Source organism: Gymnoscopelus microlampas (genome assembly GCF_963454915.1).
Source record: "Gymnoscopelus microlampas genome assembly, chromosome: 7".
Taxonomy (NCBI): Eukaryota; Metazoa; Chordata; class Actinopteri; order Myctophiformes; family Myctophidae; genus Gymnoscopelus; species Gymnoscopelus microlampas.
Genome location: NC_139944.1, coordinates 18,608,624 through 18,627,630, shown reverse-complemented (window position 1 = coordinate 18,627,630; position 19,007 = coordinate 18,608,624). Strand labels below are relative to the sequence as shown.

At 41.7% G+C, this 19,007-nt stretch overlaps 1 protein-coding gene across 1 annotated transcript in view; it reads right to left on the bottom strand.

Moving 5' to 3' along the window:
- Positions 1 to 19,007, bottom strand: part of slc2a9l2 (solute carrier family 2 member 9, like 2) — a gene marked incomplete at both ends in the record, with an annotated part of 177,024 nt that overhangs the window by 109,268 nt on the left and 48,749 nt on the right. Inside the window, one exon of the mRNA XM_084061743.1 lies at positions 18,002 to 18,134. Coding sequence (XP_083917869.1) covers positions 18,002 to 18,134 — 133 coding nt within the window. The remainder of the gene's footprint in view (positions 1 to 18,001; positions 18,135 to 19,007) is intronic.

Here is a 19,007-nt window from a genome sequence, read left to right as displayed (position 1 = left end):
ACAGCACTAATGGTAACCATAAGGTGCAGGGAAGCAACATACAATGTAATAGAAAACAAGCAGAAGAGTAAGGCACAGGACTGTTTTTGTTTAATAGTCAAAATAATGTATCACTTCAAAATAAGAAATATTACTATAATTATTAAGAGTTCATAGGGGGTTATAATTATATCTGGTGGGAATAGCATCTACTCTCAGCTTGGTCTTGACAAACTGATCTGCCTCAAGCCTGCAGAGAGTGAGTTTAATTCCCATGCACGGCAACCCACATACAGTATATTGGGTGACTACACAGTAGTAGGTAATACTTTTCTTACTAGATGTGTACACGCTCATTACATTGTCCAAAAGACAGCCAAGAACATGAGACAATAATGTACATAGAATCTGACACAAATTTTGACCTGATGGTCAAGATTCAACATATCCCCTGAGCAAGCAGGCAGGCTCTATTAGCTCAATGGCACACCGGGTTGGTTGAAGAGGAAAGTTACATAGTGCAGCATTAAGTTGGGGAACAATGATCGCCCCTCATCTCCAAAAGTAATTTCCCATCCAAGTGTATCATCTAACACCTAACTCCTGTGGTTTTCTCACTCCCAAACTCTCTCTTTCAGCACAAAAAACACAGCGGGGATTCAATGGAGCCTGAGGACTCCCTGCATTGAAAAGGGAGACAGCCATTTACATCCCAAATAAAAACCCAAAATTGGGGCAGGTGCAGAGCGACAATCAGTGAAGGAAAATAGAAAAACAAAATATTGAAAAGATATTAATAAACGCTCGCACACTGGTAGGGCTACAATAATACAGATGCCTTATTGCATTGGTTCTAAAAGTGTGGTCTGGGGACCCCGAGGGGTCCTTGGGGGGGTTCCAGGGGATCCCCAGCAAAAGTAGTTAATACAGCATCACAATCATTTTAACCATTTTATCCATTTATACATTGGCTATTAAAAAATAGCAGATGTACAAGCTTGCAGCGCAGCTATTTTTGATATCTTTTTAATCGAATATCGAATAATTTTGATTTTAGTTTTCTACATAAATCTCCTCTTCCCTGGCACAAAATATTTTCAGATGGGGGTCCGCAGCTAAATAGTACATACTGTACATTTGGGGGTCCTTGACATAAAAAGTTTGAGAACTACTGCTTTATTGCACCAAAAGTTGCTGTGACGTTGGGAGCTAAAGCAAAGCAAAGTTTGTTGTTTACCCAGGGTGTCGGACTAAGTACGAAACTTGTTTCCAGCCGGACCCTGCATGGAAGCCTTGCTCAAGGGCTATTCAGCGGTGATTCATGATTGATGTGATGAATTGGGGAATCGAACTAGGGACCTTCCGGTATCAAGGCCGCCCCTCTAACCACTAGGCCACCGCTGCCACAGCTAAACACTCATCAGACTCCCTGCAATGAAACAGCACCCTCACCCTGCACCCTGCAATGAAACAGCACCCTCACCCTCACCCTGCACCCTGCAATGAGACAGCACCCTCACCCTGCAGTGTCAGCAGCACCTGTTCCTTATTTTTAATAAACCAAACATTAAGCTTTCCAAAGGTGCAGTCTTGTGTTATGTTTTTTTGCAAATGCAGCACTTGAATGTGTTTACACACAGTATTTGATAGTTAAGACCCATTAAGACCGGGAACACATCTGTGTAATTTTCAGACTCCTTTGGCTATTAAAAAAATAGCAGATACACAAGCTCATAGCACCGAGTGCCACGCTATGAGCTTGTAGATCTGCAATTTTTGAAAGATTTGAAAAAAAATCTTTGAATATTGCTTGAAGATTGCTTCTGGGGATTCTACAAATGTCTTCTAAATGCAAACAGTTTTTTGAAAAAACGTATGTTTCTTTAATATCAGTGGTTCCAAAATGTTTTCATGTCAAGAACCCCCCAAAAGATTTGTATTTGGCCGCGGACCCCCTATCATATCGTTGCTGTCGGGCAGAAACCGCTCATCTCCATATTCTAACTTTTTGTGTTTTTTTGTGAATTAACGCCCCACTTCATCATATTACAGCGTCACACAAAATGTGGGCTGCGTTTCGAGCTTGTGGATCTGCTACTTTTGCAGTTTTTGAATTTGAATCCTGAAAAGTAATAGTTTTGGACATATGAGGTTTCCACCCGACATAGACTATATGTATTTGAGGACCCCCAAGGTGCCTGTCTCCCTTTTCATTACAGGGAGTCCTCAGGCACCATTGAATCCCCCCTGTGCTTGTTGTGCTGAAAGAGCGTTTGGGAGTGAGAAAACCACAGGAGTACCTGTGTTACTTGGATGGGAAATTACTTTTGGAGATGAGGGGCGATCATTGTTCCCCAACTTAATGCTGCACTATGTAACTTTCCTCTTCAACCGCGGATTTGAACCTGGTTTCCTATGCAAGTGCTGACATTTGTACCATTGAGCTAATAGAACCTGCCTGCTTGCTCAGGGGATAAATTGAATCTTGATCAAATTGTGTCAGATCCTGTGTCTAGGAGGTGAGACATGACCTTTGACACACTCTATATGAGAAGAGCAGGGAGACTAATTACAACCACCCCAATTGTATAAGTTATATTGTATTATTACACAGCTTGGTGGAATGCTTGATTCTGATTGGTCAATCATTGAATTCAGTGGTGTGTTATTTCTGTACTAGACCATACCCGGTGAACGGCGCAGGCGAAAGTAGTTGCAAACTTGAGGTTATTGCACGTCCTGTCACGCGGTTTCTCCTCCCCGTGCGTCCCGTCGTGGCGCCTCCCCCCGCGGTCGCCCCTCCCCACGGGCAACCCCCCCCCCCCCCCCGCCGCAGAACCCCCGGGTCCCGTCGCGCGCACACACACACACACACACACACACACACACACACACACACACACACACACACACACACACACACACACACACACACACACACACACACACACACACACACACACACACACACACACACACACACACACACACACACACACACACACACACACACACACACACACTCTCTCTCCAGGCTATCAAATGTCAAACCAATCATTACATAAAAGTATGCTTCAAATTGGAAGTAGAAAGACTGCAGAGTGCATACATCTGCCAACATATGCAATTGTCAAAATATGCCTCAGAACACACACACACACACACACACACACACACACACACACACGTCGATATTGGTGGTAGTGTGTTTTGGCGTTGGTTGTGAAAGTGCAGGTGGGTGTGGGGACGCGTTGTGAGCTTGTAGATCGGCTCTTTTCCAAGAGGCAAGGTATATCTGTGAAGGCGCTTCGTTTGGCCTTCTTTTCATAGACCTTGTTGCTTGTAGGGCTCGCTTCGTTTGGCCTTGTTTTCATAGACCTTGCTGCTTGTTTCTCGCGCGAAACCTGGCAACCCTGCGCAGCGTGATCTCCCATTGTTTGACACTCAAACGCTAATAATAAGCTGAGATTTGATGAAATTGAAAAACGGGCTTTGCAGTTAAGTTCAGATGGTAATGGTCAATGGCTGTGTGCAAAATCAGAGCAATTGCTCCTGCCACTGAGGAGAATTACCGATGAGCTCAATAACAGACCGCTGTCTAATCAAAGGCTCAGAGCACCTGCTGCGCTGCTTGATTTTATGCTGTATCCAACACGGCAGCCATGTAAACAAACGCACACGGTCATTTACACCGAAACATTGCTCTCAAGAATGTTTTTGAAAACATTTGAAGCGAGAAATAGACAATAAAGTAACCGAAAATGCATTCTATTTGATCAACAGCGACCGTGTTGCGCTGGACGGGCGGCCACACCTGACATAAATGTATGTACTTTTGGGTCAATTTACGAATTCATTTATTAAGTAGCCACGTAATAAGCGGGATAATTGACCGTGCGCCCGTCATCGTTTAGAAATAAGTAACAGTTTTGGACATGAGGTTTCCACCCGACAGAGACGATATGTATTTGAGGACTCCACGGTCCAACACAGCAGGCGACACAGTGTTGGCACCGAAGTTGTGGAACAAGCTCCCCTTGAGCATCAGGTCTGCCTCCACATTAGGGACTTAGATTATAGAGGACTTCTATAGGTTTTTTTTGTTGTTTGTGTTGTTGTTGCATGAGTAGTATAATTGTGTTTATTTAGTCCTAATCCCCCTCTTGCTGCGACAGATTGATTTGTGTATGTTGACCTAGTTGCTGTAGTTTGTTTTCATTGCGACTCTTTTTTTCTTTCCTCGGGCTGTGCCCCCGGCCAGAATAATAGCTGGATGGGGACACATTAGGAATACAGAAGCTATGAACCTATGCAGCACAAACCATGGTGGAGACTATATTCACAGACAACAGAGAATTTTATTTCTGTTTTGACCATGCAACTTATATCGAACATTATCTATTTGACACTGTGCCTTCTTTATCCGTCTTTGCCTTGCCTTGTTTCCTCTATGCTTTACTTTTCTTGAAAATGGCAAAACGTGCCAAAAAAACGTTAAGTGGAGGTTGGAATGAGTTATCTCAACCCATAAAGGGTTCTGCTGTACAGTATATGCCGAGGGGGCTCTCACTAGGGTATTATGAAAACAAAACCTTTCTGAATCATTTTAGTGTGGCAGGTGTTGCGGAAAAAAGTTATTATTTGAAGCATGGCAAAGAGGGATTGATGCTAGCGGGGTTTATATAGGAAGGAGATGGTGCTCAGATTCAATTCAGTCTGTCAGTCAGTCTTGTTTGTTCATTGACTTCCTGCACAATAATTCTGTCAAGAAAAAGTCTCACTGCACACGGTGCAGGGCAGGAAATTGGCAAAAGTATTCCCTGGCAAGTGCAATAGACAGGACAAGTTGAATGAAAGTTCAGAAAATAAACTTTTCGTAAAGGGTCTGTTAAAATTGGGAATCGGGACAACACCTGCTATCTAAAGTAGTGTTTCTCAAAGTGGGGTCCCCTAGGGGTCCTTGGGGGGTTTCCAGGGGTTCATTATTTTTTTTAAATGTGTATTGATTTCTTCTTTTTCTTGTATCGTTGTCTGCCGCACTGTTGTTTTGTCCAGTTGTTTGAGCGTTGAATGTTTCATGGACCACTATGGAAACACGCCTTTGTCTTTTTTTGAGTCTCATTAATTTGTCGTATTTTTGACTCCTTGTACTGCTGTACAACGAGCCTGAAGAAGTTAAAGCGACCGGAAGCTTGCAATAAACCTTTGAGATACTTGTACAGAGTAAGTGAGCCCCCCCCCACCCCCACGAACCTGGACAAATTAGGCAGCAAATTGTGAGTTTGTCAGTGAATGAGTGAGTCACAAGCCAGGTTCATGAGGTGCTTCGGATTAACCACTTAAACCACATTATCTGTTATGTGGGGAAAGCTTTTGCTTAAAATAGCCGATCGACAAGCTCACAACGGAGCCTATTTAATTGAAAGCTTTCCCCACAATAACAGAAAAGGCACTAGTATAGTGCCACTTAAACCTTGTGGGGTTAAAGTGGTGAAACATTTTTTTGTAACAACTCAGGCTCAAAATGACATTCCTTTGCACTTAAACCGTCTATACCAGTGGTTCTCAAGGTGGGGTCTGGGAACCCCCAGGGGTCCTTGAGGGGGTTACAGGGGGGTCCCCAGCAAAATGGATAATATAGCATCACTATCAAGGGCCCAGCTTGAAAGTTTTACATTGAGGCTAATATGGAAGAGACAGTTCATATGAATGGCCTGTAGTTTTGCTGTTTTACCCCTGCTGGTGTCAGAAGGAATTTATCTTAACACAAGCGGATGGGTTTTTGACAAACTTTAGACTAGATGTTCATACCTTAATACAAATGGTCATAAATACTATATGCTTCCAGTCGCTAGTTTAAAGTCTCCTTTCAATCATCATGATATGCGTTTTGGTAAACTATGGTCCCATTTATTTTAAAATTGACGAGCTACACAACAATTAGCCTTCATTCCCCGCCCCCGCTCTTGATTGACAAGCACGATATGACGCGATATTGAAAGATGGGGGCTTTGAAATGGCTGAACAATCGGCTTCATTTATGGTCTGTAGAAACCAATGGCGTCACGTTGTCCATTCTTTTTATACAGTCTATGATCACCATCTGTTTAACCACTTTAACCCTACTACTCTCACTATTTGAAAATAGCCGATCTACAAGCTCACAACGCGTCACTTTGCGATGCGTATTAAGCTTGTACGGCTATTTTTTTGGTGGATTTTTTTTATATTTTAGATACATTTTAACAACACAAATCTTGTATGGCCCCCCCCCTTACATCAAATTTCTTCGCCTAAAATAGCCAATCTAAGCTCAAATCGCGTTATGAGTTTGTAGATCAGCAATTTGGCCAATGGTCCCCCCCAGAACATGGATGTAAGGGTACAAGTGGTTAATGGACATAACAAGGCACTAAACGGGGTGTGAGAGAGCATTCTGTTCCAGTGTAATGAGTAATGACACCCAGCATGGCTTTGTGTGTGACAATGATAATTCTACTGACCTTGGCTCTGTTACACACATCCACACACACCATGGATTTATTTACTAGTGGGAGTGATGGCAGCTGATGTCTGTCTGGCAAGTGAATTGGAAGGTGTGAAGACAGATATTTCACAAAGCCCTTCATCTCTTCTTCAGGGAATACAGTGCAATTACAAATCACAGGAGGTGAAAACAGCTATCTTGTTGGCAGCATCACTGGAGGTGAAAATAGCAGATCTACGCTCGCAGGCAGCGTATTGTGACCTTGTAATATTAGTCATTTTTGCAAATAAATTTGTAATAGGCGGAGTTTGGGGGGGGGGGCTCATATAACGTTCTGGGGTACTCCAGTCAACAGAGTGTATAGGGCTGACGTGGTTAAAGGAAGCGATCAATGAGATTGGTTAACAATGTATTAAAACAGACATGGTGGTTCGTATATATTTTAACCATAAACAAACCCGATACACCCATATATAGGTAGGACCATGGCCACGTCACTGTGATTCAGACATAACCATAAACAAACCCAATACGCCCACATACTGTAGGCATGTCACTATATGGAGATAACCATAAACAAACCCGATATGCCCATATAGGCATGTGCATAGGACCAACCAACTTCAAACTCGGTGCACACATTGGCAAGGACTCGAGGGAGTGCGGTGCTCGCTGCCGAGTCGTTTGGATACACGGTTGTCCACAACTGTTAATCTTACCGATATGTCCATATATATGGGCATGGTGTATATAGATATGCAATTGTCCAGAACCACCGATCCAACCAATATGCCATATATGGGCATATGACATCAGAGATGTCCACCATTCCCTTTAGACAACATAATGGCATAGCCTATACTGTAGCGGACAGACCACCATGGGTTTTTTTTTGGCTTTTATGGCCTTATTGATAGGAAAGACCACTATGTTTGCTAGCAAATCTATCATCTCTGACTTTTGAGACAGAAAAGAAAAGTTGAATTCATTCCAATGTTCCGAGTGGTCTCAAGGGTGAAATGATTAATTTGGTGTGAAAAGCAGTAAACAATGACAAATGAGGGTAAAAAGTAAGTGAGCTAAAAATACAAATGAATACAAGCGGTGTCCTTGAATTCCATAAAAGCCTCATAGACCGATCACAATACTAGTTTACAAGAGTGCCAGAAGACCTCAGTGTCCTTGACCTTTGAACACCATCTCAGTGGACTTTAGGCTGTCTTTTGTGCCACTAGCAATGGAGATGTACAATGAAGCACGCCATGGGGTCTGCTTCTTCAATAGACCAATTCGCTCGGAAGTAGCAACTGTCACTACAGAAAGGACACTATGTGACATGGTTACTGTTTGCAGTGATGGAAGAAGTACTCACATGTTTTACTTACGAATCGATACTACAATGTGGAAATACTCTCTAACAAGTAAAATTCCGGTATTCAAAACGTACTTGAATAAAAGTACAAAAGTGTCATCAAAAATATACTTGAAGTACATAAAATAAAATTTCTCAGTTCAAAATGTACTCACAATCTGTCGCATCGCGAGGCATTGTGAGCTTTACAAATGACCGAAATATATATATAGGGCTGAAGTGGGTAATGTAGGTTTTGTAATAATAATAAATATCTACAAAATATCTAGTAACTAAAGTTTTCATATAATTGTAGTGGAGTAAAAGTACAATATTTTCCTCTGAGATGGAGTAGCAGTAAAAATATTGAACATTGCAAAAACTGAAGAAAGTAAAAATACCACAAAATTGTAATTAACACATCGGGTGCCGATCACGGTCTGGACCGTGTTTTCACATAGTAGCGCTCTGGTGCCGTTCACGGTCTGAACCGTGTTTTCAGTCTTTTTGTTTTTTTCGTTTTTCTCCACACGGGCGGGGCTAGAGCAGCTCTGGGAGTACCCATTGTGATCCTGAGAAGGAAAGGCCAGATAGATCACCGGAAACAAAAACATGGCTTCCATCCGCTTCCTGTCTATTTCCTTCTTTAAAACGCCTATATCTCCGAATCGGTTTCCGGTGTGGAAAACCGGTCATGCGCGGTGCGCGATCCGTCCCCGTTGTAACTTGTGAGTGAAATGTTATCGATCCAGGCTGTAGCCAGGGTCATCGCGCAACATGAATGGATGCTTTTTTTTACGTGGATTTGCTCGTCGCGGAGTCTAAAGCTTTAAACAGCAAAGTGCAGTCAATGTGGAGAATGCTGGCACCCAACGTAAGTTGTTATGAAAAAATGCTGGCACCCGATGTGTTAAGTACAGTACTTGAGTACATGTACTTCGTTACTTTCCACCACTGATAATGAAGCACGCCATGGGGTCTGCTAGTTCAATAGACCAATTAGCTCGGAAGTAACTGTTCACTTCAGCAAGGACACTATCTGACATGGTTACCATTTGTACTCTTATTATCTATTTTTGTCCTGCATTATGCATGCACTGTTGGTGGTGTATAGCAGGCATGGAATTTCATCATTTTAGGGGCAAGGGCCACTTGGCCTTTGTAAGAAAAAAAGATTTAGGGCACAAAGGCCAAATGCTACGGCAGCAAAGCGATCAAATATTTTTTTATTTTTTTTAATGAATTGAATTTAACCACTTAAAGCCCAGCATCCTTATTGTGGGGAAGACTTTCGCCAAAAATAGCCGATCGACAAGCTTACAACGCTATTTTCAGCGAAAGCTTTCCCCACAATAAGAGAAAACAGAAAAGACACTAGAGCAGTGGCTCCAAAACATTTTAGCTCGGGACCCAAAATATTGAAAATGACAGATCTACAAACGCATTACGACGCATTGTGAGCTTTTAGACCGTTTTTTAGACCTATTTTCACTAATTTTGTATTTTAAATACACAGTATAACTGTCAGTTAAATAAAAAATATATAAAATAAATTAATAAATACAGCTTGAAGCAGCAACAAGACACTGGTTTCTATAAAAAAACATATTGACAGAAAAGAAGAGAAGGAGGAAACAGTGTGATCAGCTGGCACATTGGGGCAGTGTGGACAGGACATCAATCATTTTTTGAAAGTCACTAAAGGCCAAAAACTAGGGGCAACGTGGCCATGACCTTCATGGCCTCCATACAATTCCTGCCCTGGTGTATGTTTTGTTCAATATTGACGTCTTTCCTTCAACCACTTAAAACCCCATATGGTTGACCCTCAGGGAACTATTCTAGGGTCATTTCTGTTTTCTGTTATTGTGTGGGGAAAGCTTTCGCTGAAAATAGCCGATAGAAAATGTTCTGCTGTTTTCTGCGAAAGCTTTCCCCACAATACAGATGCTGGGGTTTAAGTGTGATGTCTTTACCTGCTGTATCTACAGTACTTTTCTTGCCCTGTAACTGTATTTAAGCTGCTGTGCTGCCTTTGGCGATTTCCGCAGCAGGATAAATAAAGGTCTTATCTGATCTTGAAGTGGTTATGTCTGTTTGTGGATTTTATAAACATCTAAGCAATGAAAAGTCTCAAAAAGAGCTTGTGACTAAATAATAACTACATTTGACCCACTGGAACACAGGTTATTTTTTCCATTTCCTGAAAAGTAATTGTTTTGGACATGCTGTACAAGGTTACCATCCGACAGTGATGTTATATCTATCTATCAATTCCACAATTGGCACATTTTGACTTCATGCCAAATCTCTAAGCACTCGATATAAAAAGGCGTACATTGGAAATTGGCATCACCTGTTTACCATCACGGTCTGGAAATAGGATGGCAGTCAGCACTGCACACATTCAGCAATGTCAGCTTTTATCAGTGCTCTGATAACGTATGTGCTCTCTGCAAAAAGCGTATTATTTTTCTCCTTATATCCCTCCTAAGGCTCATATGCGATGGAATTTTAAAAAATGACAATATTGACACAGACTGAAATGTGTGGGCTGTCGCTCCGTAGCAGCTTTAAGAGGCCCATGGTAATGTGGGGCGAAGAGAGTTACTGTGAACAGCTGCAGTACAGTACTCTCTGGCCCCGTTGAACCGGTTGGCATGAAACTTAATTGCACAAAAAATCGACCAAATTGGCCTCATGGTGACACTGTAACAGACCTAATCATGTTTCGGCCTGTAACTCTTGAACCGTAGGTCGTACAGTAAAAAGAGAAAAAGAAAGAAAAATCCCAGGATTCCTTGGATCATGTCTCAACTCCTCATATCGGCCAAGGCCATTTCCACCTGACAAGATTTTAGCAATTTTAGCAAAACACAAATACTATATATTTTGTCCAAAACTCTTACTCGCACATTATCTCTGTAGTCGTGTGATCAAAACAAATCCGTCAGATTTTTCAGATTCCTTTGCCGATCTGCTACGATTGGCTTCCAAAATGTACTGCCGCTGGGTAGCAGACCTGGCCTGGCGGAGATCTGTGCTCCGAGGAGTTGCTTGCTGCTGTGACCTTATGGTTACAGCCACACCCACAAACAAATAAGAGTAACAATGCAAACCGCTGTGATGCAAGCCAACAACTTGTAAAGACAAAGAATTCCTTTGAACTATGTCGTTGAACATAGTGACAGTATCATGGTGTCCAGGCCCTGGAGAGCATGATACTCCAGGGTATCGCCTCTCCAATACATATTCCCTTTAACTCTTCCAAAGCCGACAGCAGCTCCCAGGAAACACGGATACACAATGTTCCAATCCACTGTGACAACAATACAAAAACAACATCATCCCCTAGCCAGGGGACCCATGTATAATGTATGGCCATATACTTCAAACAAACCCCCCCCCCGCCCGACATTCCACTGATCAAACCCCATCTTAAGACTATCTGACATACCTCTGCTGTAGGCTAGCTGGAAACCATGTATGTCCATGTATGTTTACATTTCAGGAAATGGAAAAAAGAACCACTGCTGTCGGACCATATTTTAACCACTGAAACCACTTTCACTTTAAACAAAATAAAAAATAGCACGTTATGAGTTTGTACTGTGGTGGCGGAAATGCATAGATTGCCAAATATGTATTGTGTACTTGCTATGCTTCCATTCAATCTCATTGAATGTCTAGTCAGCAAGCTTTCACATCAATGTTCTAATTCTAACTCAACTACAGCTGTCATATCTTACTGTTGAGCTGACTCCCCCATGCTTATACTCTCACTCTGTCAGGGAATCTTTACTTGTGTAACTATTTGTGTGGCGCCCTTATCTTTAGTGCACATCCTTATATGAACATTAATAATAGCATCTCTGTTAAAGTGGACTATAAGAACTGTCTTGGATTGGGGCTGAGGGAGGCTTGTGCCCTGAGGGGCTGCTCCTTATGATCTGTATATGCTGTTACTCTGCCTGAATCTTCCTATAAATAAATTGTCACCGCCGTGACCCTGACTGGATATTAATATTTTCCATTATAGTACATCTGCTATTTTTGCAACTTTTGTTTGACATAAAAGGACATCAACACAAATATACAAACTATTTTTCAAAAGCCTGTATGAACAAGTGTCTCTTAAGAGCGGACTTGAAAGAGTCCAATGTTGGCGCCTGCCAGACAAATCCCCATGAGGAGAGAGTTCCAGAGGGTTGGGGGGCAGACACGCTGAAAGCTCTATCCCCCCAAGGTACGCCTATTAGTATGATGAATTTACGGGGGAAAAAAACATAAAAAGTTGAAGTATCGAGATGAAAGGTTTCTGCCCAACAGCAACGATATCAAAGCACCTCTTCCATCCCTGAAGCAATTGCAGTGTGCACTGACCCTGCTGAACGCCGAGCTGTTTTCACACTATAACACAAACACAACCAGTGGCGGAAGAAATACTCAGAAGTACATCTGCTATTCAAACATAGCAGATGTACAACAAGCTCGCAGCATGGTACAAAGTGACGCACTGTAAGTTTGTAGATCTGAGGTTTTGATAGAAATACTCTGTCACATAGAAAAGGCCTGTATTCACATTTCCCAGTACTGAACACAACACACAGGATCCAAAAGCTGCAGGCATTACTTTGATCAGCAACAGAAGCCAGGCCCATTTTGTATTCAAACAAATCTGTTTACAGTGTACAGGGCAGCTCAGGGTAGAAGACGGGGTTAAGCAAATGTCAATGGGATTGGTATTTAAGATAGTCAAAGGGACAGTGCCCTCAATACCCTCATACTGTACCTGTCGAACTACTTCTCCAAAGTGAGTGACACTCAGAGCCACAACACTACAGGGAACGACCATGATCTGGTACCACCCAGATATAGAACCTTTTTTTTCTCATTCTACTACTCTGCCACCAAAATGTGGAATGCCTGACACTATCCTTAAATCACTGTTTTATTTCAAAAGTGGCCTGAAAATGTCTTAATGTCAATCAATCAATCAAAAAATGCAGTATTATGCTTGCAGGCAGTTGTGGAAAGTAACTAAGTACATGTACTCAAGTACTGTGCTTAAGTAAACTGTTTAGGTATTTTGTTTTTTGTTTTACTTTACTAGAGTATTTCCAATTTTCAATACTCTTACTTCTACTCCACAACACCTCAGAGGCAAATATTATACTTTTACTCCACTAAAAGTATCGGGTGGAAAAACTGTTACTTTTCAGGATTAAAATTCAAAAATGGCAAAAGTATCAAATCGACAAGCTTGAAACGGGGTGCATTTCGAGCTTGCAGATCTGCTACACTTCTTTCATTTCTTTTACTCTTTATTTTGAATTTTTCAATTTTTTTCAAGATATGATACAATAAATAAAAAGGAGAAGAAATGAAAACTGAAACAAAGAACAACAAAAGAACAACAAAAGAGGTCATGGGACATTCAATATCAATAACAGAAACAAATGTTTACAGGATTTTAGATACATCCCCATCTTTTTTCGCCCAACTCTTTTTGGAGTGGAGAATTGGCCTGGACGGTTGGCGTAACTGTCTCGACTCCCGATCCCGATGTCCTTTGCTGCATGCCCCCCCCCCCCCCCGCCATCTCTCTACCCGTTTCCTGTAAGTCTGCTTTCCTATCAAATAAAGGCAGATAAGCCCAAAAAATATATTCAGGTCATATTTGACAAACAGGTCTATAGTAGGGCAGTTTTTCTGCAACCCACTTCTCTGTAGTAGCTTTTTTGTTTGCTGCAAGTAGGATCTTAAGCATATAGGAATCATCCTGGCTTTGTCCATCTGGGATTGTCCAAGATACAAGGGTGCAAATGTAGTACTGTCACACTGATACCGAAACCCAGCACTTTTTAACCCATTCAAACCGTGAATTTTAGATTTCTTTGTCTATTCAAAAATAGCAGATATACAAGCTCATAGCGAGCTTTACCTTGCTGGTTAGCAGAAATGGAAATTAAAAAATAAAATGTTGTAGTTCCAGACTCAATATAGCATTCGGAGATTGTGGAATAGTTGTCTGGCTACGCAAGACTAGCTGTCCAGTAATGCTGGCATGAAGTCTGGACCATACGCTGGCCAGCTTAAAAGCTTAGCCTCCCTCTGGAGTTGAAAACGTTTAACCACTTCTAACCATATTTTAAATGTCAAATTGACCCATCGGCTCGCTGTCTGAAACATTCCTTTCTCTCTATCAATGCAACCTAGTAATGACTGTATTGGTTTATCCATTAAGGATAGCTCTATGCTTTTCCAATTAGCAATACATGATGGGTTACACCAATATACCAGGGGTCTCAGCTGTGCTGATGAATAATAATCCCTTAAAGACGGGAGGGACATACCTCCCTCCCTCCCTCCCTCTCCCTCTCCCTCTCTCTCTCTCTCTCTCTGCAAGGTTGAAAATGTCACCCTTGGGTCTCTTCCTGTCCCAAATGAAACGTGACATGTGTTTATTCCATTCTCTGAATTGTTTCAAAGGTATTTCCACTGACAATGACAAAAAAAAAGTATAGCAACCTGGGTAAGATTACCATTTTGACTGCTCTTACCATGCCGCAAAAGTCGAGAGCCCCATTTAATGAGATCATCATACATTTTTCTAGTTGTGCCTTTGTAATTAACCTCAAATAGTCAAATAGGTCCTTGTGAGGTGAATATGGATTAAAATTGTACTTTGTAATGTTTTCTTGTCTGAGTGTTATGTACATTGAGAACATGCCCTGAATAAAACCCACATGTTTCCAACATTTCCAACAGTATAGGCAGCACCAATCCTGGGTCCATGATTGTGACCCGCACATCGTCCGTATGCAGATATATCTTATACTCCTCTCCTCTCCCCCTATGAGTGTCCCCTTTAATCACATCTCCTGTCTTATTGCTTGAGCCAGGGGCTCGATTTAAAAAAGTCGAAGAGTCTTTTACACCGATATGCTAGTATTTCCTCCATCACTGTTTGAAAGTAAAGTCACTGTTGCTGATCGTATAGGGGAAAGTGACATTGTAGTTGACTGCATTCAGTAATAGCTTTCTTTTGACAGAGCACCGTAGCAATGCAGTCGACAAAGTTCATGATTGCTGCAAGCTTCATGCAACCTACAGTACCGCATTGTGAATGGAAATGGACGACCCGCTGCCACTCAAGCCTTCACTCATGATGTTACTTTTCTATGTGTGGCAAAATAAAAATTCCCCACCCACTACCACAGCCTATTCTGTATTATTCTTTTGGAGGGAACAATTGTTCCCTCTGTTTTTCTGGTTCATCGTGCACCACCGGCATCCCGGCACCCACAAACTCCCTTGAACATCTTGCGCCCTAGGATGAGGGTCTTTGTATAGCGTTATTGTTATGCGTACATCATCCCCTCGCTGTCTCCGTTCACCATATTGATGTTTTTGGGCAGAAAGCTTCACATTTTTCCCTTTTGTGTTTTTTCGCAAATTAATGCCCTACTTGATCATACTAAAGTGTCACAAAACCGCATCAAAAGTCATAGATCTCTTCTCCCATGTGTGGGAAGTGCTCCATTGAACAAGGAACTCTGTCTCACCAATTCATTACATGCCATAAATTGCAAAATTTCTGGAGTCAGCTGTTCGACTTTCTTTCCAAAGCTTATAAAAGGGAACTTCCCCCTGCCCCTTTGACAGCTCTTTTTGGAATTGTGGAACCAGGAATGGCCCTCAGTAAATATGTAAACCAGGCTATCTCACTATCTACCTTGTTAGCCAGGAAGTTAATTCTACAGGCCTGGAAATCAGAGAAACCCCCGACAATCAATATGTGGCTAAGGGAGCTGGGAGGAGTGTTGCACCTGGAGAGGATAAGGTTCACTCTTTCTGATAGGGAGCCCCTATTTCAGAAAATCTGGGCACCTATCATTGGGTTGCTAGATGAGATGACCTGAGTGAATATAGTGTCGTGTTGCCCCCGGAGTGGTACCTGTTGTATGCCTTTATATTTTACTAGATCTTGATGCTGTTCGTTTTGCCCTTTGGATGTGTACTGTCATCAGCCTCATGTTGTTTGTATGTCATTCAGTTTAGTTAAGTTGTGTATGATGTTGTTGTGTTTTGTATGTCTCTGTTTTGTTTCATGTTGTTTTTTTGTATTTTCTTTATCTGTGCAAATCCTGTTGTCGATTTTTTTTTTTGAAAAATTCTTATGTGAAACAGATGTTAAAAAATAAAAAGTCATAGATCTACAAGCTCGAAACATGGCGTGAAGCATCGCGTTTCGAGCTTGTAGATCTGCTACTTTTGCTATTTTGGAATTTGAATCCTGAAAAGTAACAGTTGAGGACATATGAGGTTTCCAACGGAGACAATATTGTTTCTTGTTTTCTTTGAAAAATAGCAGATGTACAAGCTTGTCGATCTGCTATTTTTGAATAGCCAACATTTAAATGGATAAAATGATTGTGTTACTATTTTCCTGGGGACTCCCTGGAACCCCCCCAAGGACCCCTGGGGGTCCCCGGACACCACTTTGAGAACCACTGGAATCTATGTGACCCCAATCTAAGAACCTATTTATTGTTAGACACGATCTGGTCCGACATGGTCATTTGGTCCACAATTCCTTGTATTTATTACTTGACACGATTTCTTGTTTTCAGTTGTCTGAGAAAAAGTAATGCAAAAAAAATACATAGGCATTCTTGTGATGGAAGAAGTACTCAGATTTTGCTTAAGTAAGAGTATCAATACCCTATTGTAGAAGTAGTCTGTTACAAGTACAAGTTTGGTATTCAAATTTTACTTGAGTAAAAGTACAAAAGTATTGGCATCAAAATATACTTAACGCACCAAAAGTAAAATTACTCATTATGCAGAAGGTCCAATTTCACAAGTTTTCCATGTATACAAATCCTTTGAAAGTAGCAGGTCTACAAGCTCACAACGCTCACTTGTAGATCTGCTATTTTCAAATTGCCAAAGTATATACTGTATATACTAGTAACGAAACTTTTCAATAGGAGTAAGGAGTAAAAGTACAACCATAAACAAACCCATCTATAGGCAAGACCACAGCCACGTCACTCTGACTCAGACATAACCATAAACAAACCCGATACGCCCATCTATAGGCAGGACCACAGCCACGTCACTCTGACTGAAACATAACCATAAACAAACCCGATACGCCATATAGGCAGGACCACGGCCACGTCACTCTGACTCAGACATAACCATAAACAATCCCGATACGCCATATAGGCAGGACCACGGCCACGTCACTCTGACTCAGACATAACCATAAACAAACCCAACCGATATGTCCATATAATATATGGGCATGGCAATATATGGGCATATACTGATGACATAAGGGATCTCCATATATGGGCATTAAAGGGACACAGGTACTCTGACAACTACCCAACACTATGACTCAGACATATCGGTTAGATCGGCGGGGGCAACATAGGTGTGAGGGCCACATATCGGCCTGAACTCTAGTATTTGAAACAGGGCTTAAGTGGTTAATTCATAATGCACTTTTTGTCCCTTCCTAGAAATGTAGTGGAGTCAAAAGTACAATATTTTGTAATGTAGTGGGAGTGAAAGTCCTAAGCATCCCAAAAATACAAACACTCAAGTCAAGTACAGATACTCAAAACATTTACTCAAGTACAGAAACCCAAGTAAATGTACTTTGTCACTGTCAACCACTGCATGTCTGTGAGCATCCCGTGTCCAGCTGTGGCCTGATCCCACATGATGTAACAGGATAATCTGTAAAAAACACACAGCCAAAATCCTGTAATAGTTTGTGCGCTGGTTTTTGCAAACCAGGCCTTCTGTAATTCTCCCCTGCCCTGGCAGTGTGGATTTGATGGATTTAAGGAACGGAAATGTTCTGAAAAACATTCAAGTGCAAGAGTGCAAGAGATCAGAGTGAGGATATAGACGTCTATCCCAGACACTTGTGCACGCGGGCCGCGCGTGTACTGTATGTGTGTGTGCATGCGTGCGTGTATTACTACAAACTTGTGAGGGCTAAATGTCCCCATAAGTATAGTAGTTTTTTTTTGTTGCGAGTTTGACTTACAATTACAAAAAGATTTAGAGGTTAGGTTTAAGGGTTACAGTTTTTTCCCCCTTATTCTATATTTGTGCGTTTCTGTCTGTCTGTCTGCGTGCGTGCGTGCGTGGATGTTTACCTCTCTCTGCTCCAGCCTCGTCTCTCCTCTCTATCAGCAGGTATCGTGGACTCTCAGGAAGGAAAGGCAGCACACACATCTGCAGCAAGGCTGGCAGCGCCAGGAAGGCAAACAAGAAGTTCCACCTGGGCTCCTGCAGTTACAATAAATACAGAACACAAGGCACACTTCAAAACCTCTGGCACATGATGGGGAAGCCATGGCTGAGTGCGTAAAGAGGCTGTCTGGTAATCAGCAGGTCACCGGCAGGCCACGGCTCCTATTAGTAAACATCAAATCAAGGGTCGCACTCAGACATAACATTTTGTCCTTTTATTGCTCTGTACGCCTCAGTCAATGACAAACGTTTCGGCTATCCAGCCTTCATCAGTGTCCATTAGTGATAAAAGCAGAGGACAAATTTCGCATGTACAGCGCACCCCGAAGAATAACAACTACACTACTGAATTATTATTACTTGTTATTATTATGAGGGAGACACATGGCATTCAAATAGCCTGAGATAGGAAATCCAACACACTAAATATCACTGTGGGGTTATTTCATGTCAGAGTTATGCAACTGTTACATTTTTTGGGATTGATTTGAAAGAGTCTAGCCAAAAATAATCCCTGGATTGAAAAGTGATTTACAAATTAAATACAAATATCCATGACTTAATAACCCTGCTATGATATTTAGCCACGGCCGTTTGAATGACTTTGGAGACAATGTTAATACATGCAAAAACTAAAAACACATGCTATTGATACTGGGATTTTAACTCATTCATATGCAGCACAGCCAGTTGCTGTGCATGGATGATATGCCCTCAAGGCCTAAACCCATGGAAAGTCTAGACTTTAGAGATGCTGTGGTCCATTCAATTAAGCAAATTTATGCTTTGGATCTAACAAACTATCTAAATAGTGTATACCTTCCTTACACAGTGTATTTTAACTCAAATGGACCTCTAGGGCTCCATTTTGTGTACGCCTTTGAGTTAAATTAACATGAAGGATATTAC